The sequence below is a fragment of the Colossoma macropomum genome, unplaced genomic scaffold (genome assembly GCF_904425465.1).
Source record: "Colossoma macropomum unplaced genomic scaffold, Colossoma_macropomum, whole genome shotgun sequence".
Classification (NCBI taxonomy): domain Eukaryota; kingdom Metazoa; phylum Chordata; class Actinopteri; order Characiformes; family Serrasalmidae; genus Colossoma; species Colossoma macropomum.
The window spans coordinates 21579788-21605285 of NW_023494786.1; the positions used below are offsets into that span (position 1 = coordinate 21579788).

General features: G+C 39.4%; 2 protein-coding genes across 2 annotated transcripts; both read left to right on the plus strand.

Moving 5' to 3' along the window:
* Nucleotides 1-136: 136 nt before the first annotated feature.
* LOC118803285 (Rab interacting lysosomal protein) lies at nt 137-11410 on the plus strand. Its single transcript, XM_036563859.1, has 8 exons — nt 137-919; nt 2866-2989; nt 4570-4691; nt 6142-6336; nt 8452-8612; nt 9062-9184; nt 9262-9360; nt 10029-11410. The coding sequence occupies exons 1-8, from the start codon at nt 581-583 to the stop codon at nt 10156-10158; spliced, it is 1293 nt and encodes a 430-aa protein (XP_036419752.1). The 5' UTR covers nt 137-580; the 3' UTR covers nt 10159-11410.
* Nucleotides 11198-25423, plus strand: scarf1 (scavenger receptor class F, member 1). Its single transcript, XM_036563851.1, has 12 exons — nt 11198-11305; nt 14078-14423; nt 15270-15328; nt 15496-15597; nt 17810-18341; nt 19403-19621; nt 20878-21006; nt 21089-21192; nt 21281-21389; nt 21502-21626; nt 22182-22310; nt 23252-25423. Exons 2-12 carry the CDS (start codon nt 14275-14277, stop codon nt 24307-24309), a joined length of 2715 nt encoding a protein of 904 aa, XP_036419744.1. The 5' UTR covers nt 11198-11305; nt 14078-14274; the 3' UTR covers nt 24310-25423.
* Nucleotides 25424-25498: the final 75 nt, after the last annotated feature.

Here is a 25498-nt window from a genome sequence, read left to right on the forward strand (position 1 = left end):
AAGAAGCGCTGCCTCCTGATTAGATTGCTCGTGGTGGAGCAAAGCCAATTTGCCTCTCCTGTCTCATACGGTCTGTTACAGTAGACCGAACATGAGAGCCCTAAGCAAAGCGCCACTGCAAAGCCCTCGAGTTGCATTGGCCAGGAGACGAGGAAGGGGGAGGGTCCAGCAGTGGAAAAACAACACACGGCCTTTAGTGCTTCACCAATGTTCCGTTATGTAGTGTGGAAGAGCACTATGCAAACAGTGGAGCACAGTTCGTCCGTATCGTGTTACACCGTGTGGCTCAAACTCATGTCAGAACGTGTCAGGGTGAGTCCTGAAAGGGCGCTGCAGGTTGTAATCGAAAATGGCTGGAACCAGTGCAGTGACACGGTTGGCTCAGTAAACTTGCCAGAATAAACGGCGTCTGCGTTATAACTTCATAACACGGTAGCATGTAGCTTGTTTTTTAGCCTACAGTGAATGCAGTTGGGGCGAACTGAAACCAAAAAAAGAAACTACACGTAGGCTGAAAACATGGCAGGCTGACTGTGGGGTTTTTACACTCGGCTCGACTCGTGTAGTTTCTCATTCTGCGATGGAAACGGTGGAGCAAAGCCAAGATGTCAAAAGGATTAACGAGTGTTTGGCGACGACGTTTTCGGCTCTCACCGTGGACGACGTGTACGAAATCGCCAAACTCATCGGCTCTGAAGTGGAGAAGCTCATTGACCACTACGGCAAGGCCAGCGTGGAGGGTCTGGTACCGAAGATAGTGAAAGTGTTGGAGCTACTGGAGAGCTTCGCCGCCAGGAATCAGTCACAGAGGAGCAAAGAAGAGGACCTGCTGAAGGCGTTTGAGACGCTACAGGTACAGCAGCAGAAGAAGCGCAGTGCGAGGGAATGCGAGGAAGGCAGCAACAACACCGACTTAAAGGTAAAATACTATAACTTAGCGCTCCCAGTATCATTGTACCGTGGAATAGTCAACAGGAACATATAAGTTAGGTTAATCTGGCCTTCTTTTAACCCTGAGCTCAGTATAGTTATAACAGCGTCGCTGTGATGAGTGATGTAGCCTAGCTAGCCCTGGCTAAATGTCCACTTAGCTTTGTTATGCCACGCGATTTGTTAGATACAGGCGTAATTTAAACTAGGCTGAAATTGGTTCCCTATTCGGCATCTGCTTCTTCGAAATTTCCCGTTCCACCTTAAATGGTGCAGCAGTTACTTCCTGGCGCCTGATGCTGGAGAATAGGAACCTTCGTGTGTTTTAATTTATAAGAATCTTTCTAGCATAGCAGTCTGTCCAAACTACACACTTGAAGCCTATAATGTCTTCATTTTTTCGTTATGGGGTGATTGGTGACGAAAGTCCATGTTTTTCCAGTATGGTCAGTTTTGTATGCTGTGTCTGAGTGCTCTCTTAATGACTGACTGTCCACGTTGGTCATCAAAGGTCAGCAAATCACGTAGACGTGACGTCCCTCCCGTCCCACTAATGTCTTGTGTGTATATTCAAGTACAGTGAACCAGTGAAGGGGTTTCATTCTAAAAAGCATTATAGACCACTAAAGAATTTCCTTTCTTTTTCTTCCATGATATACATTGTTGGGAGTGGGCTTACAAAAACAAGACATATCAATTATGCATTATGGTACCACCTTTATTAGAGAAATAAAAGTGTGATTTCTAGTGCACATCAGCTGTTATGTTTTTCAAAAGCTCATTATGTCCTAAATTGTTACAAATGGAGAATGAAGCTCTTTATATGTATATGGACCTAGTGATGTCTTATGATACATGTGAAGTGTTTCAGTCCATAATTCTGTGCATTTTGTTACAGTTTTGGATATAACAAGCTAAAAAGAATGACAGCTGGTGTGTGATGGAAGATACATTTTTATATCTCTAATAAAGATGCTATTAATAATAACGCAGCATTGAGATTCCTTATATGTGCAAAGCTCACTCCCAGAAATGTATGTCATGAAAATAAAACAAATTCTTGAAAGCGGTCGATAATGTGTTTTGGAACAAAACCTCATATTTCAGCTATGGTGCTGCAGCCGCCACAACAGAGAGTTATTTCATAAAGGGTAAACTTGGAGGACAAATACATCACTTCTGTACTTACTATTTTTAAGCATTTGTACTTTACTAGTTGAGCTATATCTGCTGCTTAATTCCACCTCCATATATAACACGTTGCTCCTTGAACATTTCATTTTGGAGTGGATATAAAGTGAACATACTGGTTAATTTTACTTTTTTACAATTAGAAAGACAGAAGACAGCTCACATAAATTCTCTGTCATGTCAGTCGATTCTCAAATCTGATGAAATCATAAACAAAGGATATTTACTTTTAGTTTTAATAGTTAGGCCCAATCCCATTTCTTATTTTTACCCCTACCCCTTGTTTTCGAGTGCCACCTTGCTTCTTGAAACCGAGTTACAAGGGGTAGTGCTTGAAATCTCTTCCCCTATGAAATGGAACAACCTCAAATAAAACAGAACGACCCTGCCAGTCTGTAGTGATAGCAGAGGAGGGTGAAGTTCAGCAACTTCGCCGCTGGCTGTAGTTAAATTTAGGGCATCATATGCTTTCAAAGAGGTTGGATGCGATATTTCTTATTGCTCACCCCTAATCCTTTGGTGATATGAAGCTGAAGTCAGCTATTTGCCAGCTTCTTGTTCGAATTTTCCCGTCCCTCCTTAAATGAAACAACGGTTAAATTCAGGCACTTCAGGCATCAGCACTGTTGGACTATTTAAGGTGGAATGGGAAATGTAGCAAGTTAGCTACCGAGACATTAGCATACTTTGAAGATATGTATGTATGTGTCATATGGTTAATGATCTGTTGTGTCCGTTGGGCAGGACTGGCAGCAGAAGGAGCAGAAATGGAGGCTGAAGGTGGACGAGCTGCAGGCTCAGGTGCTGCAGTTGCAGGAAGAGAACCAGGGGCTGCTGGGCCGCCTGCAGAGCTCTCTCTCGAAGGAAGGTAAACTGACAGACATGTCTTCATAACCAAACTCAGACCACACCAGTGGTGCCTCCAATCCATCTGTGTTTCAGACATCAGTGTTTGCACTGGCAAAAGGCTGTCTCATTTGAATTCATGTGATACCTTTTGCATGTGTGGAATTCTGTTGATACCTCTGTGTAAGTTTGCTACATCTTCAAAGCTCCAATAACGGATAATAAAACATAGTGATGCACTTATCTTACATACGGGAATGGTCACGCCACCAAGACTGAGATTATTAAATGGGTTGGAGATCAGCCATGATACAGGCCTTGGACACGACCAGTCCAAATTCAGAACTGTTTCTGTTCAGTTATGTTTTTAACAGCATTTATCCAGTAGACAACTTTGTCATACATTTCTTTGGTTTCTAATGTTAACTATTTATTGTTTTTCTGTCAAGTACTGATGTGTAGTTACAAAAATGGCCTATTTTACATTTATTCAAATTAACAAAAGTGTAGCAGTACAGCTAGGAATGCAATTTTGCATTGTTACAAGAGCATTCATAGACAGAGAGGGAATACAAAGGTATACAGTTTCCTAAAGAGTCCTTTTCATTTTTGTCTGTGTGATAAAATTCGAATTAAATAATTTGACCTACTTTGTTCTTTACTGTCACAGTTAGCTGTATTTACAGTGTAATAGCTTCAGCTTTATACTGTCTGTGGTGAAGGAATTCTAAGGATCTCAGAAAATGTGCCATAAAAGATTATTAATGCTGTTGGCTGAAAAAAGTCTGTTCCCGACTTCCATGAACATGTGTGTTTTACCCTACCTATGGGTCGGAAACGGATTGAAAATGGACTTATTTTCACTTCACTAAAACATTTTAAAGGGTATTAACTAGTTTTCTAGTCAATCAAGAGTCTTAATGTTTACAGTTTTTTTCTTTTCCCTTATGATTAGACATTAATGGTGTTACTTATCTGTAACCAGGCCTGTCACAATTATTACATAGTCGCCTAATTGCAGTTATTTGAGATGATCGCAGTTATTTAAGCTGATTGCAGTCACTTTCCACAGTTAGATTTCACAGTTATGGCTCAGATAAATGTAAATGTAATGTAAATGTAAAAAGAAGAAAGTGGTAAATGCATTTATCGAGACCTCATGTGTCTTATGAAAATAAATGTTTTAATTTAGAGTGCCATGCAACTAATGTTTGTTTTTTTGCTAGCTCTTCATCTAATTCTGACTTTTTAGCATGTGTGATAGCAGAATGAATGAAAAAATAGCTATGTGCAAGGAAACTAATCAGCCAGTTTGCCACTTTGGGCTTGTACTTTAATAGGTGCATATGATGAACAAGAAAACACTATTAAATTGTTACTCACGATTAGTTGCATGACAAGTCGTCAGCTAAAATGTCATGATCATGACAGGCCTGTCTGCATCATTTTAAACATAGCTAGTCATTCTCTACCCAATGCTTGAAAACTTGTTCTGTCAGGAATTAATTATTAAAAGAGGAAGGATCAAAATAGCAAACTGGTAAAAGTACATGCACTTAGTTATTATTCACTGTTAACAGTATCTTCCTCTTTTCCCCCCAGACCAAACGCAGCGTCAGGAGAGAGAGGTGATGCTCAAACTTAAAGAGGTGGTGGACAAACAGCGTGATGAGCTCAGAGCAAAAGTGCAAGAAATATCCAGAATGTCTAAAGAGGTGGAAGCGGTATGGAAATATCTGGCTTCACACACACCCTCCTAACGAAGAATATGTCGACCTATTTTCCCAGGAATCAGATAGTGGTGGTAGACATGACTGTGACGGTTTGTACCGTTGCTTGGCTCACTGCAGGTGTATTATCTTGGGCAGCTATTGCCAAAAGTGTGGTTGGGAAGCGTCAGCTGACTGGGAAGTGTGTTTAAAGCACAGGGGCTCTGCATTATGACTCAGGTTACTGTGCTGTTAACAGCGGTTAATCCAGTCAAAGGTTGAATGCTAAAGAACAGCCTGCCACGCCTTTGTGAAAACAAGTCTGAGCAAAAGTCACGTTCTCCACACAGTTTTCTCTCTTTTTTGGACAGAGAATACTGACATTCTGGGAAATGTTTGCTGAAAGTTAGAGTTGTTCTTTTAGAGCTGCCTGTTGGAACACAGAGTTCCTAATACTTGGATACAAGTCAAACATTTAGAGATTTACAACAAGTTAGCATTATTTATTTAAAGTCCTGGAACTGTTTAATGCATTATAAATGCATTATTAATGTGGATTCATTTTTATATACATTACTGTGTCAGAGGTCATCTTTCATTTATTTAATTTCCAATTAAAATGGCCATTAAATACAAGTTTCAGTGTCAGGGCAAAAACAGTAAATATATTTAACAGAAGATGACACAGAAGACTTAACCTTATCACATTTTTCAGTATTTAGTGTGTCCAGACTTTGTCTTTATTACAGCTTCCATTGTTTGGAAATTCCCATTCTTTCACTTATTTTCCTTTCACTTTCCCCTTCCTTTTGCAAGTGGATTCATTTAGATCTAATCTTCTCTGAACTGTCTTCTGAAAAATTAATAATCTGCACTTAATGGCTGAAAAATAAATAAATGAAGGGTTCTCTCTGACTTTAGCATAGGATTATGTTTTAACAATTCGTCCCTTTAATCGGTGGAGATATTCATCAGGTGATGTTCCTTTTTTGCTTAGCCTTCACAGAAAGAGAACTTGACAAACAGGTTATTGCACATTACAGCATGCTGAGGTGGTTATTACAGACAAAGCATTCTAGATTGTAGCTACATTTTCATCTGTCAGAACAAAACCCTGTACCTTCAAAAATGTAGCTTTACAGGAAAAAGCAAAAAACTTTCTTAACTTTCACTGTATGTTAAAGTAAAAAGATTTCATTGTAAGTCATTTTGGACCATTTCTATCAGTCCTTTTATCATAAAAGTTTGATGAAGTGTGAACATCAGCTGGCATTTTAAAATTATGTTAAAAAGGAAACAAAATACAAAAATATAGATAGAAGTTTTGTTCTCGTAGTGACAGTATACTCTAATTTGATGACAGTAGCATTGTACAATTGCATAAATATGCCTATAGATGTTAGGTCATTTTTTAAATAGAGAATGCTCTAATGTATATTGTGGTGGTGTGTGTTTTGTTTGGCAGCTTCAGGAGCAGCTGGACCGCTTTATGAAGATGAACGGAGAGCTGAGGCATAAGCAGAGCATGATGCAGGCTCAGCTCAAGAGTGCAGTGGAGAGGAGAGCAGACATGGAGGCCGACCTGTGTGAGAAAAAGAAAGAGATAGAACGACTCACCACACAGCTGGAGCAGAGCAGCACAAACGTTGCTGCTAGCACGGTAATGGTCCATGACAGACTTTGTAGGAAAGCCAGAGAAAAAAAGGGTTAACCTACAATGTCATGACCAACAAAATGATGCTGACTTCGTAAAGTGCTTATTACAAAAGTAATTTTGCAAGTACTTTGCAAAAGTCAGAGGCCACCTTTCATTTATTTAATTTCCAGTCAAAACGGTTGTTAAGCACAATTCATACATTTTTTAGGAGATATTTTTGAGAAGATTAGATAAAAGGTAATCCACTTACCTAATGAAGGGGAAAGTCAAGGGAAAAAAGTAAAGTTTCCAAAACTGGAATTCAAAAACAATTAAAAGATGCAGAGAAAATAGCACCTGGTAGACCACCAAAACCATCCTACCAGATTGTCTTCATCTTCATCTTTCTAAACCGCTTGATCCAGCTAGGGTTGCAGTAGGGAAAGCAGGCAATCCCAGCTCCTCCCAACCTCCTCCATCTCATTCTAGGGGACACTGAGCCACTTCCAGGCCAACTTGGATATATAATCCCTCCAGTGGGTCCTAGGACGACCTCAAGGTCTCATCCCAGTAGGCCTTGCCTGGTAAACCTCCAAAGGGAGGCAGCCAGGGGGCCATCCCTATCAGATGCCCGAACCTCAACTGACTCCTCTCAGTGTGGAGGGGTAGCGGGTCTACTCTGAGCTCCTCCCAGGTGACCACGGTTCTTACTTTATCAAGTAGAGTGTAGCCCGCCACCCTGTGAATAAAGCTTATTTCTGCCGCTTGTATCCACAGTTTCATTCTTTTGGCCATTGTACTCAAAGCTCATAACCATAGGTCAGGGTTGGGATGTAGACCAACCGGTAAACAGATAGCTTTGCCTTCTGGCTTAGCTCCCACTACACCACTACTGTCCAGTACAGTGACCACATTACTGCTGCCGTCTGTCCCAGCCTGCTGCCAATCTCACAATCTCTCTTCCCATCACTTGTAAACAAGAACCTTAGATACTTAAACCCTTCCACCTGGGCCAGGTCCATCAGATTAACAGTACTTAAAATTTCATCTTTGAGGATAAGAAGAAAATAAAGCTCCACTCTTGCTTCACGTCTGAAAAAATGCACAGGTGTTTCTGTCCATCCTTCCACTGTGAGAAGAGAACTTAACTCTGTCTGAAAGGATGTCTGGAAGGATGTGTAGCTGTGAAGAAGCTGTTACTGAGAAAAGGAAATAGACGAAGAAGAAAATTTGCAACTCAAACAAAGAAGCTGTTGGTGTTTTCATGGACTGACCACCCCAGAGTCCAAACCTCAACATCATTGAACATGTTTGGGATTACTTAGATTGTAAGCAGCAAAAAATGCAACTTCTAAGACTGAACTTTGCAGCTATGGAAAAATATTTCTGCATGTCTTTGAAAAACTGAAAGCAAGTCTCCTGAAAAGAATGGAAGTTGCAATAAAAGGCAAAAGGTGGACACAATAAATGATGATTTAAAAAAAATATATTATCGTAAAAATAATATATATTGTAAGTTTTGTTGGCTTCTGTGTAATTTAGATTTTAATGGTATTTTTTGCTTTTTTCCTGATGCTGAAAAACAAAGAAGGAAATTACATAAATGAAGAGTGGTCTGTGACCTTTGCGCAATACTGTACAGGTTTCACTTTTTAAAACCGCAAGGGCAAAGCCATTTCATTTTGGTTACTTAGCTTAAAATTAGGGTTAAGTACATCTATAATACTTATGGGACACAATATTTCCGTGTCATCACATTGTATAAAAACATACGCTTGCTTTTTTACATTCTTATATAAAAGGCGTATTCACCTATTCAGCTTCCTACTAGTGTAAAAAACTTCCCTGGATTGTTTGGTTATCATCTAAACTTTAAAACACACCAAAAAGCTGTGTTTGTCTTAAAAGTAAACAACATCCAGTTTTATTTACTTGATAGAAAACAAAAGATTAAAAATAACTGAAGAACAGCCACAAAAGGGTAATCATTACCAAGTCACCAGATGTGATTCAGTCAGTACCATCATCATAAAAACCTATTACAGTATCATTTCTTCATTGTTTGACTTCCACTATGTTTTGTACTAGAGTGACACATGACTTGAAACTGTTATGCAGTGCTGTCACTTCCTTCTACAGAATAGTCCAGCCATTGACCTCACTGGTAAGATGGTCATTGACCTGAAGGACCCGAATCGGCCCTGTTTCACCAAGCAGGAGGTGCGGGACATGCTTTTTGAGAGGAATGAGTTGAAAGCCAATCTCTTTCTGGTGCAAGAAGAGCTTGCTTACTACCAGAGGTGAGACAGGACTGACAACTGAAGGTTAAAATATTTGAACATCCAAAAGTGCAAAACAAACCTTTTTACTGTTTTGTTCGTGGCCATCTGTTTATGGTCTTCTACAAAGTCTGTCCAAAATGTGACCCACAGACTTGAACAGATTAAATTAACCTTTACTTGCAGATACGATACATATTTTACACCATTGCCACAGTGTAATTATAGACTTATTTAATTTTTTAGTTAAATTGGTAGTTTTGGTAGTTGGTAGTTCCCCACTCAGCTTGCATTTGAGAGGCCAAATTGTTTTTGTAAAATGATCAATGTTTGATTATTAAGTCACTCAGTTTGGTTTATCATTTTCAGTGATGAGCTCATGAACTGCTCCAGCATGTTGAGCATTACTTAATTCACACACGTTTCCCATGCATCATTTTCAAAGAATCTGCTCTCTTGTGGTGTTGCAGAGAGATCCTGAATGACGAGAGATGTCCAGGTTTTTTACTGGAGGCGGTGCGCTCTGCTATAAAGAAACAGAGGACGGTCATCAAGGCCAAAATGCTGGGCATTCCAGAGGATGAATGCAGCAGGTAAGTAAGTCTGAACAGTCACTTAGTGATGGTTTTACAGTGATTTGATTTTCATTATTTGTTTTTGTGTTTGACAGTGATGAGGAGAAGGGTCCTTTGTTTGACAGAAGAGAGACTGCAGACACTGACACAGACTGCACTGACAGTAAACCAGCAGAATCACGCATCAGAAACCTGTGAGTGCTCCATTCACTTTATAGGCCAAAAATCCTTTTGTCAAGAGGACACGCTTTTTAATCCTTCATTAGGATCATGTGGAATTTGATATAAGAATTTTCAGTAATGCTTAAACTAGGTAATTATTAAAGGCAGTTGAACTACTGGAGATTTGTTATGAGGTTATGAAGGAACATTACATGTTCTTTGAAAGAAAAGGTGTGTGTAGGAAGTCGTTCAAAATCCCAGTAAACATGTAGCACATAACCTGAGACATGTTTTGCTGCATGCTTTTGTTGGATTTTTTTAGTAGTTGAACTGGGGAGCGCAACTGGTTTAGAGTTACGTTCCTGGAAAAAAATACATTGGCTGCAGCTGTTAATGAATTTCCGTGTATACTCAATTATTCCTTATACAGTCATGACAGAAGATTAATGGGCAGCTAGTGTTGTCCAGTTGTTTCCTAATATTTCAGAAAGAAAACCTCTTTAACTCTAAGATATGTTTTCCTGTTTTTAAAAGACCAGCTGCAGGTCACTTCCTATGACTGAGGCACTCTTATCTCGTGTTGACAATTTAAGGCATTTTATTTTACACTACAATTATGCTCAGAGGAATTCCCCCTCCATTTCTTGGACTCTATAACTGATTAGAGATCTGTGCTATCTCTTTCTGCCTGTTGTCTCAGCTTTGGCTTCCTGACCCGTTCAAGCAGTGGCAAGAGCCCCAGCCATCAGACGTCTAGCTCCACATGGGAGATCATCAACCCAGATGAACAGGAGCCCGAGGTGGAGACTGAACCCAGACGTTCTCCCTGAGAGCTAAATTCCCCCTGTCTGAGAATTTACCCAGCTGAAGTTGTGGTGTTTGGAGGTCTGCAGCTTTTAGGCTGTACATGCTCTGAAGAGCATTTAGGATTTGATTACAGCAATACAGGAAAAAAACAGAGACGTAGTCACTCTGTGAGAACCTTCTAATTGGTTAGAAGCAGCAAAGGAAAGCACTGGAAAAAATGAGAGCATTTATTTTATATACTAAAACTATATATTTGAAACTGTAACCCTTTTATTTAGCTGTTATATGATATGTACCATAAATGTCTGTGAGGACACAGTTGTAATGTTTTCTATGAAGAGTCGAAACTGTTATTTTTGTAGAGCATATTTTAGTATGAATTTTAACGAAAGATGACAGTGTGTATTAAAACCAGCACCAAAGACAATCACAGAAATACTCTTTTTTGCCACCAGGGGGCATTAGAGCATTTTGTATTTTTAGTTAATTCTGACCTGATTAATCGTACTTGTTAGACTCCTTAGGCTCTTGTTGATGTTTTTGGGGTTTTTAGCATGCCTTTAAGTGAAATAATGCTTTTAATGTTTGGAGCGGTGCAGCCAATGTATGCATATGCAGTAACTGTAGATTTTCTTTATACAGACATACCAGTTTTTTGTCTGTAATCCACATTTGAGAAACAATTTGTTCCTTTAAATGCAGCAAGACTTGGTTTGCCTGAATGTTTTATATAAATCGGATTGTGAATAGCAATGGTACATTACAAAAGTAAGACTTTAGTACTAAAACCCTGCATGAAATGCAGGTGAAAAATGAAATTGCGGGTAAAACGTGAGATAAAAAAGCAGCTGTTCTTTTGCTAGACCTAAACAAAATGTTATACATTGTTAGGATTCATTGAAAGGCCAAAGATTTTTTCAGAAACTTGACGTTTACTGAATGAATATGAGAGACTTCATAAACAGGGCATTGTGTTTGTAGCATTGGGTTGGCTCCTGTCTGTTTTTGTCTATCTGTTTGTCTTTAGGTGTTCACTCAGAGGAAGCCTCTGTTTCCTTTAGGGGAAACCAGAGATCATGTGAGTGCTCCCAGACCATAATAGTCTGGTGGGCAGGAATAAAGACACAGTGACCATCTCTGCTCTGTCCACAGTACTGCTCACATAGTGAAGTTAGTAGTAATTTCACTTTATTTTTGTATGCATTATGTATATAAATATTTGAGTTATAAACATTTGAGCTATAAATCGAAATAAAGCGTTCAAGTGTCATTGAATCTATGTGTTATTATTCTGGATGGATTTGATGGGTCATTTTCTTCTGAACTGTTCTCCTGAAAGGTTTCTGCCTCTAATTGCAGTTGCCCCTCGGTCAATGGCAGCTGCTAGGTGGTCAGTGGCAGCTGTAGTTAATTAGTGGTGGCAGGAAGTAGCAGCAAAAGGCAGCCGTCAGTCAGCCAGTGGCAATCGGTCTGTGGTGGCTGCGGGTCAGCAGTGGTAGCTGTAGTCACTAGTGGCAACAGTAGGTAGCAGTCAGTGGCAGATGTAGAGTGAGCTGTAGTATGTATTTGCAGCCAATAGCAGGCAGACGGTAAGTGGCAGCTGAAAATCCAAGTGACACATTCTTGCTGCATGTGAAGAGCACACCAGTATTTAGCAACATCTTATAATACCAATCACAGAAGTTGTCGTATGCTGTGGGTGCTAATAGTATTCATGGTGACAATTAGCATTTACTCGCTGTCATTAAAATTTGTCCCCCATATTTACCATAATTTCTGCCAAGCTACTTTTGCTTGTTTTCTAAGAAATGAAAAATATAAAGGTATAAACAGTACCTTAGATTAGCAATTAAATTAACCCGGGGACAGGAATAAAGTCATGCAGTATTCAGCAAATAAAAATTTAGTAGAACAACCATAGGCCTATCCGCACTGCTTTAGATTCATGCTGAATCCTGGAAGTCTGAAAACTGCTGGCTGCCAATGTGTATTCTTCAGTTCATTAATGTAGCATCTTCACTTAAAAAAGTTTTTTTTTTACCATATGCCTCCATTAGGTGTACACCTTAATTAGTGTAGTCAAGTCTGGACAACAACGAAATTAATAGTCAAATCATTTAATTAACAGATTTACATAATACACAAAAATGTCCTCAGGTAAGCGCCATAAGCATATGAAATCACTCAGAGACATCACTCAGACAACTTGTTGCTTTTATTTCTATTCAATTCTATAGTTATCGAATTACCATATACACACTATTAGTAGTATATGTGTTTTTTTTTATTTTTGTGATCATTTAGATGGACTTTTAAGCTCCACTGTCTTGACTAAACTCTAAAGACATGCTAATTTTACTTCAGAGAGAAGGGTTTTAATATTGCAGTTATCGGTGCAAATCTGCATTGTTTTTTTCTAATATAAGTAATTAATAAAATATTTCTGTGGCATTTATCAATATATCTTTAAAGGCAGACTAATGTCTGTAAGAAAAAGCATGGGTCAGATGAAAAGGAATTAAAGAGACCGTCTACTTTGGCACAGGTTTTCACAAGGTAAATTCAAAATATGACAGAATTTGAAATATATCTTGAGTGAAATTTAAAAATATATATTGTTATACAGCATTATTGTTCTTATAGTGCTTCAATAAAAGGGGTTCCCAACTAAGATATGAATTATAGAACTTGAAACTGAGCAACTTAAATAGACGTTTTTATTTGGTTATATGCAGTACTGTGCAAAAGTCTTGTATATAAAGCCATTTATCCACTCAAAAAAAATAAACTACCATTAGAATAAATGCAAAAAACACTAAAGAGAAACATTGTGATAGTCGTATGTGTGAATGTGTTATCTTAACCATTTCCCAAGCTTTTCCAGAGAAAGGCCACTATTTTATTCCGTTTCCATTCAATACCCATTTTATCAGTCCTTCATTAAATTAAATGACGTGCTGATGATAAAATTTAACAATACACGTTAAGATATCAGTAACTTTACTGAAAGCAAGAAATCATTATATTTTATTGTATTTGTGTTTATTTGTATTTATTTCAATGTTGTAAGCCACCAGTTCCCAACCCTTCACATTTTAGTGTTTTCCTTCTCTAAAACACCCACTTCAAAGGGTGCACTTGTTAATGAAATTATGTTTTGGGAGCAGGGAAAACGCTAAAATGTGCAGAGCAGAGGGTACTCCAGGACCAGGGTTGGAAACACTGGGCTAGACAGCTAGCTAGACAGCTAGCTAGAAAGCTACTGAGCAACTGTAGATTAGCAAATTAGCTCAGAGTCTGCATGGTGCACAAGACTGTCTAAAATGCACTCTTTAAAACCTAGAGTCCTCAAGGTCTGTTGCCACATAAGTCTGCATGTTGTTGACATCACCAAAGTGTGTACTTTAATGAGGACCTCAAGGCTTAACATGCCATTTCGAACTAGGCTAAAGACAGTCCACAATCAGCCACGCTTCACTGTCAGCAGCAACTTACAAAACTTCCTACTACCACTCAAGATTGATTGTCATACAGTTTCAATGCCAATTTAAGTTGCATGTGGCGTAAGTGCTGCTAGTGTGATTTTCACATGTGAGAAGAATGCATGCAACTGGCTTAGCAGCTACTACTGTCCGACTGGCAGAAGCCACTAACTGATCGGCAGCTGCCGCTGGCTGATTGCCAGTAGCAACTGGCCTTTGACTGCTACTTCCTGCTGCTATTTGCCAATTAGACATTGAGACCCCCTCTCTTGTAGTCCTGTACTCTTTTGTGTTGAGAGTCCATGTGTATGTGTGTACTGTATGTGAGTATGTGAGTCAGTGAGAGGGACAATGAAAGGGTGACACAAAGAGAGTGATGAGACCTGCTCATGCTCACACACTCAGCTTTAAAAAGTGCTGTTCTTCCCAGAATTCCAGGCTGTGGTTGTGTCTTTAAAAGGCTAGCAGCTGACTGAATTGGAGGAAGTTGGCTTCACTTCCCCAGGAAACTCTTAGAGGAAATGAAGAGGTTTGGTGAGCCTGGCTTTCTCCAGGCCCACAGCAGACATACAGAGAGTGAGGAAGAGGAGCGCTGGGCCTGCACTGGCTACAGCCGGCAGGACTTCCCAATAGTTTGGTCCTGGACTGGGTCAAGAGATGTGTTCTGGTTCTGGTTCTTCACATGAGAAGAGAGGCATGGATGAACTGAAGAGGATCTTGGCCTGCCTAGGTCTGCTCTTTCTCTGCTCTCTGGCTTATGCTCAGAAGCTCTCGCCCACAGGGAAGAATGTCTGTCTCAGCCCCAGGTACTGCAATCCTACTTTATTAACTTATGAAACTTAATAATCTCATGTTTTTCTTCAATCTTCTCTTGTTTTTTCCCTTTTTTGTTGTAAATTTTGACTGCTATATAATATTGTCCACTCACATCCTCAAATGTTTCTTAGTCCTATGAGTCAGAAAAACTAAAGAAATATTAGACTGCCATTAACTCCTTGAACCCTAGACTTACTAATCACTAACTATTATGAATTATTCAATAACTACTATGAAACTAATACGTATGTTATGTAGTTATGAGAGTAAGGGACTGAAGTGTGGGCCCGCGTGGGGACCCATAAGCTTTAAGACATTAATTACATGTATTTTATTAACAACACTATATATCTAAAAGTATCTAGACAACTCTTCTAGTTAGTGAATTCAGCTACCCACTGCTGACATAGGTGTTCAGTTCAATTCATAGAAAAGCACTACTAGTAGAATGGGACACTCTACAGCAGCGGCATTAAGGCTAAGTTCACGATGCCCAATGCCAAACGTCAGTGAAGGACTATAAAGCTCTCTAGCATTGGGCTGTGTTCTTTGGAGCGATGGGCCCCATTGAATGTTTTTGAGATGAGATGGCTGGTGTTTGTGATCCAGAATTAATTATCCAACATCAGTACCTGACCTGATTAATGCTCTTTTGACACTCCTTGCAGCAGTGTTTGAACTTTACTGTGAAAATTACTGCGGTAAAGTGGGTACAAGCTAATTAATTCTCTTGTTTTCAGAAGAAACACTGAATGAGAAGACATCTACAATATTTTGGACACATAATGTATATTATCATTGACTTAAATATATTTTTCATTTTCCTTCATAAACAGGGACTCCTCTCATGTGTGTTGTTCTGGATGGGCTCAGCAGGGTGAAGAGTGCACTATACGTAAGTGCAACAGCTAGAACATTGGCACATTGTTTGATATGAAGTTCTTGCCTTGTTTTCTGTAATTCTTAAACACAAACATAATGTTTTTACCCTGTAAGCTTGTTCATAGTATAACTGTGTGTGAGGACTTTGAGATTCACTCTGGAATTCTCCTCTTTCCTTAGCACTCTGTGAGGGTGAGGAAGCCTGCATGCTAGATGAGGTGTGTGTGTATCCAGGAGTGTGCAGATGTAAACCTGGCTTCTATGGGTACAAGTGCCAAACCCGTGAGTACAAAGACGATAAAAACTTCTAAAAAGATTTTTTTTTAATATTATTTGACCATTAAAATAGATGTATTTACCAAACACAGTTGATTATAAGATATTGTTTTTTTCTAAAAGAACATGGTTAATTAGTTATCCTTGAGAATGTTATTTTCAATAATAAAAAAAAAGATTTTGGTGTAAGTGCATTTAGAAAAGTATTCTATTACGATACTGGTACTGTGCAATTTCATAGGCTTCAAATAATTTGTAGGAAGTTGTGAAAGACTTTGTAGATGTGTCCAGAATTATAAGCAGAGCTGTGATAATTGAGAAATCTATGTAACACTGATATACACCAACTGGCCACTTCATTAAGTACCTTGTATCTACACTCCTTGTCCATTTTATCAGGTCCACTTACCACTTTGTACTTCTACAATTGCAGACTGTAGTCCATCTGTTTCTCTGCATACTTTGTTAGCCACCTTAAACGTTCTCAGACTGCTGGGTATGAGTGGATCAGATACAGCAGTGTTGCTGAAGTTTTTAAACACTGTGTTCACTCACTGTCCACTCTATTAAACACACCTACTTTGTAGGTTCACCTTGTAGATGTTAAGTCAAAGACGATAGCTCATCTGTTGCTGCACAGTTTTTATTAGTCATCCTCTAGTCCTTCATCAGTGGTCACAGGACACTGCTTTGGTTGGTGGACTATTTTCAGTCCAGTGACACTTAGGTGTTTAAAATCTCCAGCAGCACTGCTGCGTCTGATCCACTCATACCAGTGCAGTCATACACATTAACACACTGCAGTGCTGAGAATGACTCACCACCCAAATAATACCTGCTCTGTTATGGTCCTGGCCTTTGAAGAACAGGGTAAAAGGGGGCTAACAAAGTGTACAGAGAAACAAATGAGCTACAAAATGCACCTGTATGGTAAGTGGAGCTGATAACATGGACAATGAGTGTTGGAGCAAGGAGATGTATTCACTGAAGTGGCTGGTTGGCCTGTCTATATAGAGTGGTTTGGTGTGAAATGTGCTATTTTAGATAAACTTTTAGAATAGTGGTGATAAGAACCAGAAGTCTGTAGAGTTTGCCCTAAAAAACTACCTTACATGAAATGGTTACAGTTATGGAATATGGTGCCTGAGGCCTGAGACATTGTTTTAGAATTAGAGTTTTGAGATACACACACACACACGCACACACACACATCATCTAAACCGCTTATCCTTCTGGCCGCTAGTTTTGAGATATTTTGGCCTAATTTTTTTGTTTAACCTATTCATGATGGAGAGACATGCAGAACATACATGCAAGGCAAAATGGTTCCCAAAGGAAACTTATTTATCTGGATTTACAACTATTTTACCAATTTCAATATTAGATATAAAAACATACTCTTGTCCATGTAGGGTAGTTTGAAGAGAAACCAATTTTGGAACTTGTTATTGTTCCGAAAACATAAAAAAAAAAAACATCTACAAAAGTCTACACTGAATACTTTATTATAAGATGAATAAATTAAACTGAAATGATTTCAAACATTTCACAGTAATACATGATCTAGAGCAGGGGTTTCCAACCTTCTCCACTAAGAGCCAGAGTGGGTGCAGGTTTTCACTCCAACAAAGCAGGAGATCACCCAATGAAATGTTTGAAGACTAAGTCTGACTGATTACACAAGTAGAGTCAGGTGTGCTCCAGCTTGTTTGGAATGACAGTCTGCAGTCACACCAGCCCTTTGCAAATAAGATTGGACACCCCTGATCTAGATTGATATACTTCAAGTAAAAATGCACTTTGATGCAATTTAATGTTGGTGACACTTTATTTTGAATGGTTCTTTTTAAATGAAACACTCAATGGACCCTCAGTAACATGTCAAAAACATAAGTTAGGGTTAGGTTTTGTGTTATGGTTAAGGTTAGGGTTAAGATTAGGGCCAGGGTTAGTGTTAGGTTTTGGGCAAGGTTGTGCAAGGTTAGGTTTCGCATAATGGAAGTAACATATTAACAATACATCTACTTAATGTAAGTAATGTATCAACAGGACATCTTAAAGATATTTACCTCAATGTATTCAGACGCTTCACTACTGCTACTTCACTGATATGTGGCTGATGTGTTATTTATAATCTATTAAGAGTTTATCAATCATCTACAAATGACCACTGCAAATAATGTGTTACCTTTAAATCTTTCACCCATATTCCATGCAGGCTGTCCTCCTCGGCTCTGGGGCTCAGACTGTCGCAAACTCTGTCTTTGCCACCCTCACGGGCACTGTGATGCTGCTACGGGCGAGTGTACCTGCCTGCCCAGCCGCTGGGGCAACCTGTGCCAGAACAGCTGTAAGTGTAGCCGTCACGGGCGCTGTGACCCAGTATATGGAAACTGCACCTGTGATGAGGGCTGGTGGAGCTCTACCTGCAATAAGGCCTGCCAGTGCCACCAGGGTACGTCCACTTGTGACCAGACAACGGGCCGCTGCCTCTGTAAGGAGGACTTCTATGGCTTGAAGTGCAGCCTGCGCTGCAACTGCAACTCGTCACCCTGCCTGCAGCACACGGGGGACTGTCTGTGTCGGCGGGGCCGGTGGGGGCGGAGCTGCGACCGCAACTGCATCTGCGACCTCAGCCACGGAGACTGTGACCCATACACAGGCAATTGCATGTGTGAGCCGGGCTACATGAACCCTTTGTGCCATGAACCATGCAGTGCAGGCTTCTACGGGAGAGGCTGTACACAGAGGTGACCACTGCAGAGGGCAAGGGATTGGTGTGCTTTTTTGTGTTTTAGTTAGAATCTCTGGCATGTCAGCTTCACGTAAAGCATTCTAAAAATCAAAAAGAGAGGAAATCCACAATCACTGCAATCTTTAAAGTGACCCGATGATGTCTTTGGGTGAAACGTTGTCAGCGTTTGTGAGCTTTCCCAATTACATCTAATAAATCATGAAGATTGTGATCCATGATTGGATTTTCTCTCTTTTTAATTTTTTGTAATTCTATCCTATGAATAAGTGTCATGTTCATGCGTAGCAGTAGGAGGGACATGAAAAAAGTTTTCGCACTTGGAGTGGTGCATACACTGCCTGTGCAAAGTTTGACGACAGATTTTTCAAACTTTCTGTATTAATCATAGGGTGAAATAGTAAACAGAGTCATTCAGAGTGGTCTGATGTGAAATGTTTCATTATAGAGAAACTTGCCAGCTCATATTTCTTTACAGTGGTTGTGTTAGGGGCCGGGGTTGTGATTTCTCCAACACAAATCTAACAATTTTATTTGCTATCCAAAACAACCACATGTGTCTACTGAGTTTTTTTTAAATTAGGTAATGTTGACAATTTTAAATCAGTGGTAATTTTTTTGTCTTTCAATGCTCTGCATGCACCTGACCGCCATTAATGACTTTTAAAAATATATTTTAGGCCAAAACCTTGTCTCAAAACTATTGTAAAACAATGTCTCACACATCAAGCAACATATTCATTACCTTTCATGTAACAACTTTCTGTTAGGAAGCTTCTAGAGGTATTAAATGCGACAGACATTTGCTTCCAATCACTTCTGCTATGAACAACACTGACTCGGAATGACTTATGTTTAAATAATTTGACTATGCAGAAATTTTGAAAATCAGTGGAAAGCAAACTCTGGATTATGTTAATGTAACAGTTGACATCAAAGTGCCTTTATTGGTCTAAAGAATAGATCTTGTCTGATAAAACATGGTATTTCACCAACCAGGAAAATGCTTATGTCATCTGCATGTCTTATATGTGTGCGGCTGTTCATCTGTGGGTGTAGCTGTGGACACTGTGAGGGGAACAGGCCGTGCTCCAAGCTGGATGGCTCATGCGATGCCTGCGCTCCAGGGTGGAACGGCTCACGCTGCGACCAGCCCTGTCCACTGGGTTACTATGGCATCCGCTGCCAGGAGGTGTGTCCCCACTGCAGGAAGAAGGAGCCATGTGATGCCACAACAGGAGAGTGCTCACGCTGTGACCCGGGCTTGACCGGACCAAGGTATGGACCAACTAGTGACTCGCACTGCTATAACTGTCACCTTAACTATTACAAATAAATTGTTACTTCAAACAAACTCCTGAAAAAAACAAACAAACAAACAAACAAAAACAGGGGGTATGAAATGAAAATAAAATAACTCTGACGAAGAATAGTTGGACTGCTGGCTGCTGTAAATATAATTTTGCAAATGGAGTTTCCTCTCTGCCATCTGTGTCTAATTAATTCAGCCTTTTTCCTTTTTTGAATAATTATTTTGACCCCTTACACTGTAGGTACATGCCTGTGGGTCTAAATGTCCTTTCCTTACTCTAACTACATAACTACATAACTCAGCTATTAGTTTTATCATTGTTACTGAATAATTTGTAGTAGTTGTACAGTAATTATAGTAGCCTTAAATGAACACTTCTGCCTTTCTTAATTTAATATCCGTCTGCTGCATCTGTAGCATAGGGTTGATCACCACAGACAGTAATTTTGACGTATTTCTCTGAAAAAAGAAGAGAAAACCACTGCTTCAAAATACTTGCCCATTGGCTTTTGTTATTAATGTACTTTGATTAAACAGCTTGTCTCTTCTGTTTTAAGAACAGAACGGTTATCATTAAAATCATATTATTATACTGAAATATGAAATTATATTAATACATTGAATATCATTGAAGAATTCTTATAAGATTAATAACTAAATAATAGCATAAAGTTTAAGAGGTTAATAAATAACTTACAGTGGGATAACTACTTTCCGACCAGTAATAAATGTTTATAAGTTCTGTACGTTCTGTAAGTTTTTCTGAACATTCTTCTTTGATGTAACAGTTAAATTCCATGGATTTTTCAAAATTTCTGCATAATTCAATGCTGAGATATGAACAAAGTCATTTTCTTCAGGGGCCTATTTTATCTTACAAACCCCTGCATGTGCCTTTCCACTGTGAATGGATTTTAAAAAATGTTTTAGACCAAAAGCTTATCTCAAATCTATTGTACAACAATGTCTCAGGCATCCAGAACAAATTTGTAACCATTTCATTTTATAACATTCTGTGACAGAGGCATTAACTCTTCAGACAACTGATTCTCACCTGATCACCACCACTGGGAACAACCCTGACAATCCTGAATCTATAAGTTTCCCTAGAATGAACTGTTTCACATGAACCACTCTGAATGATATTGTTTATTATTGCAGAAATTCAATGAAAAATCAGTGGAAGTCACCTTTAACTCCCCACTTTCTCCTCCTTCTGCAGGTGTGACCAGCCCTGCCCTAAGGGGACTTTTGGAGATGGTTGTCGTTTCCAGTGCAGCCCCTGCTATCATGGTCACTGTGATCAGGTGACAGGAAGTTGTATTTGCCAGCCTGGCTTCCTGGGTGAGAGGTAAGGCAGCTGAGAGTGTAACTGCTTGCACACTGTATGGGGTTTTAATGAGACTATAACTGTTGTTATTGCTATGTAACAGTTGCAACAGTTCGTGTCCAGAGCGTCTGTACGGAATAAACTGCTCTTTGTCCTGTGACTGTGGATTTGACAAGTGCCATCCTGCAACTGGGGCATGTCCTTACAGTATGTGCCTCTTATCATTTCAACCTATTGTGTTATCAAAGTGAAAATATACACAATACATGTGTGAATTTGTACATGTGTCTCCCAGGCAGTCGAGCAGGGCTTCTTGCAGGGCTTCTGGTTCCTCTGCTGCTTCTTGTCCTTGCATTATTGTTTTGCTGCTGCTGTTGTGGAAGTCCAGCTGATGGAAAAGATAGGTAAGATTTTTAAACTGAATCAATACAGTATACTGTTCTGCATATATTTAGCATCACTCTGCCAGTGTTTTAGAGCAGCATATGATCCCAGTTTATTCTGCCTAAACCACAGAGTGGCAGTAGGGGACGGCAGCACGACGGGCCGCATGAAGCATCATGTCTACACAGTGCTTGCCAACATGAGTGCAGCCATGCCATGCCTCACTCTCTGGTCCTCTGGACTTCCAAGAGTTACAGGTCAGATGCTCTTAATAAAAGCCACATTTTGAGCCACCATATATGTTACATATGCATTTTTATTTTTTGTGCATTTTGTGGTTAACACCACACTGTGCATTAATGCCTATGATATACGCTGTCCATCTACATTTTGGGGTCATTTCACCTTGTGAAATTAGCATTTTCTCACGGTTGCTTTTTTAATGAAGTAAGTAAGTCGTTGGTTTTAAGATTGAAGAGATGGAAGAATTAAAGTTTCAGTAGGGGGCACAAAAGTAAAGACAAGTGGACAAATTAAATACTGATAGACTTGATATTACACTTAGTGCTGGAGACTTTTGTGTTGCTATATATTTCCTGCTTTCTCCGATATTGAAAAATAAATAAAACTTCAACTTAATAGCTGTTATGACTGGAAATTAAATAAACAAAAGGGTGATCTTTCACTTTTATGCAGTACTAAATTGTTTTTTTTTTAAATAGTATTCTTTAATTTGTTAAACTGCAAACTGACAAAGATTTGCTTCACACAATACTTTGACTGGCCATTAATGTTCTCTGTTGTGCCTCCAGTGTCTCATCATGATCCAGAGCTCACCTTTAACCACAGTTTTATCGAGCCACCCTCCTCAGGCTGGGTTACTGACTCCTTTGAGACTGATGAGGAAGGAGAGGCGCTGTACTGTATCCCGCCCAGAGAAGGTACAGGATCCATGCTCACACAATGTGTTCTCTCTTGTGCTTGTCAGTAAATGATTTTTCCCAAGCGTTGTCAGTTAGCTTACAAATTCTTATTGTCTTTCGTTTGTAATCATCAGTAATTGCTAACAAAGTAATATTGCGTAGATGCATCACAATGCATTGATCTAAAGGTGGTGATTCAGCTGCATTGATTTTGCAATGTTAAAATCAATTAGAATCGATTATAATATTCTTGTATATTATATTATAGTATTATAGTATATTATAGTATATAGTATATAGTATATTATATATTCTTGTTGTATTATTTTTATTGTCTTTTATTATCTACTTTGTAAAGAATTGGGCTGGGACAATAAGCAATTTTGACAAAATGGAGCAAAATTATCAATACGTATTAGAATTTTCATTATTTATAACAACTGTACAGTAAGTTTACAGTATTGGTATTTCACATTAACACATTTGAGTATCTAAAACAGTTTCCATTTGCACCTTTTCACACCAAGTTTTACAGACTAAATACATAAATAAATAAAGCATGTAAAAAGAATGATGTGCTCATTCTCAGATGTTCTTTCAGGTTTGTGCTCATGGTTGTTCCTCTGATTTTTTCACTTCTTTTAATGCATGTGAGTCAGTGATTAACATTTTTAGCAGAATGGGTTGTTACACAGTGTCTGTGTCTTTGAGTCACATTAAGTGTGTGCAAATTAGATAAAAGCAGGGTACACATAATATATATACAGGATTGCTTATGCATACAAAATGTAAAGAAAAATAAGATAAATTCCACATGTTGATAGCATGGCTGTTATGTGTAGTTATCGGTAAATAATTTGTCCAGTCACATTTTTATATGAACAATCATAAAGATGAAGATGTACACCCCTAGTAATTGCCCAAATCCAGTGAAAGCTTTGCTTCTCTGCTCTTTTCAGACATCCCAGCTGTAGCGGGAGGTGAGTTCCAGGAGCTGAGCTCTAAGTGTAACGTCTTCCCTGATCCGTCTGCGTTCAGCAGTGAGGACATGTCTCTGGCTTTCGGCATCCCCCGTACCTCCAGCATCGCCAAGTCCAAACGGCCCTCCGTCTCCTTTGCTGAGGGCACGAAGTTCAGCTCTAAAGAGCGCCGTGGCTCGGCACAAGAGCTGCCAACTAATGCCCGCAAGTCTAAAGCCCCCTGGGGGGTCCTTATGCTCTCTGCATTGCAGCAGGGGAACCATGGGCAAGTGGAAGGAGAGAAGGAGGAATGTACTGATGAGGCTAATGCCTCCACTGAGGACCAAGAGGCTAATTCAGCACCTGAGACTTCTCAGGCAGACTCAGAGAGGTGCAGCTCTGCACCCTCAAAAACTTATCTCACCGTCCCAGGCAGTCGGCGACGCACACTGTCCAACACCAGGAAAAACCTTCAGCCGCAGGCCTCCTCTGATGGCCAGGCAGATATGGAGAAAGTAACCACTGTCTACATGACTGTGGGCAAACCTATTCAAGTAGCAAAGCCTGAGAGCAGCTCTGAAGGGCCAGTGCAGGCCATGCTACGCAGACTGGGCAGCATTCAAAGACAGAAAGAGGAAGCAAACCGGCCCAAAGGAAAAGGGCCTGCCATGACAAAACCCCCACGCAGGAAACTGGGGGCACGGGCCAGTGTCTGGGAGCAAGCTGGTGGGCCAGGCCCATCTGAAGTAGTCATAAGAAAGCCTAGTCGCAAGAAACAAATCTTGGCCGGGGCAACAGATTCTCCACATGAGAACAGCACCCCCAAGAGGCCCCTGTCCTCCACACTGAACAGTGTTCCTGAAAGCCCTGTGCAAGGGTCGGTAGAGGGCACTGACCCAAGCACAAATTCTGAAACCAACACACAGTCAGATGCAGGCTACGAGACAGTGGCTCCATCTGATGAGGCTTCCACAGTATCAGAGGTCATTGTTAATGAGACTCTGGCAGCACAAGATGAAGGGCCCAGTTATGAGAATGTTTATATAAAACCTTCATGAGGTCAGATTTATTCAGTCCACTTTAGTAAAACTGATATTGAAAATAAATAAATAACAAGATAAATTTGAGTTAGAATAAGCTCCCACACTGGCAGTTCATTTAAACTGTTCATGTAAATAGAAGAATAAGGAACTTTTAGAGATTATCAGACGGTTGCTGAGTTTTTTATATAAATGTACTGCATTTTGCCACTTTATTTGTTAGGTATCCTAAATACTCCTTTCTTCTTGTGTATTTTAAACTTTTGTATATATATTTTTTACATTTCCAGACTGCTCTTGTTTTCATAGGCAATTTATGTGGCGCTAAAGAAGGACTTCACCAAAAATGTAAACAGCTCACATAAAGCAGGATACTCAAAGTCTTGTTAAATTCACTAAAAGCTGAATTACAGATTATTAATGTTTAATGAGTGAAGCAGATCCAACTCAAAATGGACTCATGTTTATTTTTAGCTTGGGAATCTAAAGGTTTTGTGATGTCTGATGTTAATAGCCCTGTTTGATGCTATGTGGGTACACAAAACACAGATAAATGGATAAAACCTTCTTCAACATTGTTCAAAATCTTTTAAGAAAACTTCCAAAATACATTTTTAAACAGCTTCTCTACTTGTTCCTTGCCTAAATGAGTCCATAAATAAAACAATAGAGCTGTAAATAAGCCTTTCCCCTAAAGGCATGTCCCAACTGTTTAATCTAATGCCTTATCTTTCTTCTGTCTTCATTTACTTTTGAACAAATTAGTCCATGCGCATCTGATGTAAACACATCTGTTTTACCTTTTGTTACAGTGATATTTAAGGCATGACTGACCTTTCAAAACTAGACTGAAAAACAAGACTAACTTGCTTTCAGTGACTGACTTGAATATATTTTAATCTGTGTCTTGGGAGATTCCTATATTACTTAATTCTAAATTTAGACTCTGACAGTAGTGCATGCTCAGCTTAATTTATTGGAGGAATAAAACAGAGCATGCACTACAGTACTTCCAATAGTGTACTTATTTATTTGTACAACAGTAACTGTAAAAAAGGAATTGTACAAGAAAGTGGTGTTTTTGCTGTGTTATCTGGCACTGAGTTGGAGATTAAGGTGTGCGATTAAGTTTCTTACTGAACTGAAGGTACAAGCCAAAAGCTTGTCTCCCTCCGGCAACCACCCTTTATCATGTTCAAGGCCAAGA

Excerpts from the sequence above, each read along its gene's own strand:
- LOC118803285 (XM_036563859.1), top strand. The coding sequence starts at position 581 with ATGGAAACGGTGGAGCAAAGCCAAGATGTCAAAAGGATTAACGAGTGT. Across the intron at positions 2,990-4,569 it reads GAGCTCTCTCTCGAAGGAAG|ACCAAACGCAGCGTCAGGAG; the intron begins GTAAACTGACAG and ends TTTTCCCCCCAG. Across the intron at positions 6,337-8,451 it reads CAAACGTTGCTGCTAGCACG|AATAGTCCAGCCATTGACCT; the intron begins GTAATGGTCCAT and ends TTCCTTCTACAG.
- scarf1 (XM_036563851.1), top strand. The coding sequence starts at position 14,275 with ATGTGTTCTGGTTCTGGTTCTTCACATGAGAAGAGAGGCATGGATGAA. Across the intron at positions 21,193-21,280 it reads AACTGGGGCATGTCCTTACA|GCAGTCGAGCAGGGCTTCTT; the intron begins GTATGTGCCTCT and ends TGTGTCTCCCAG. Across the intron at positions 21,390-21,501 it reads CCAGCTGATGGAAAAGATAG|AGTGGCAGTAGGGGACGGCA; the intron begins GTAAGATTTTTA and ends CCTAAACCACAG.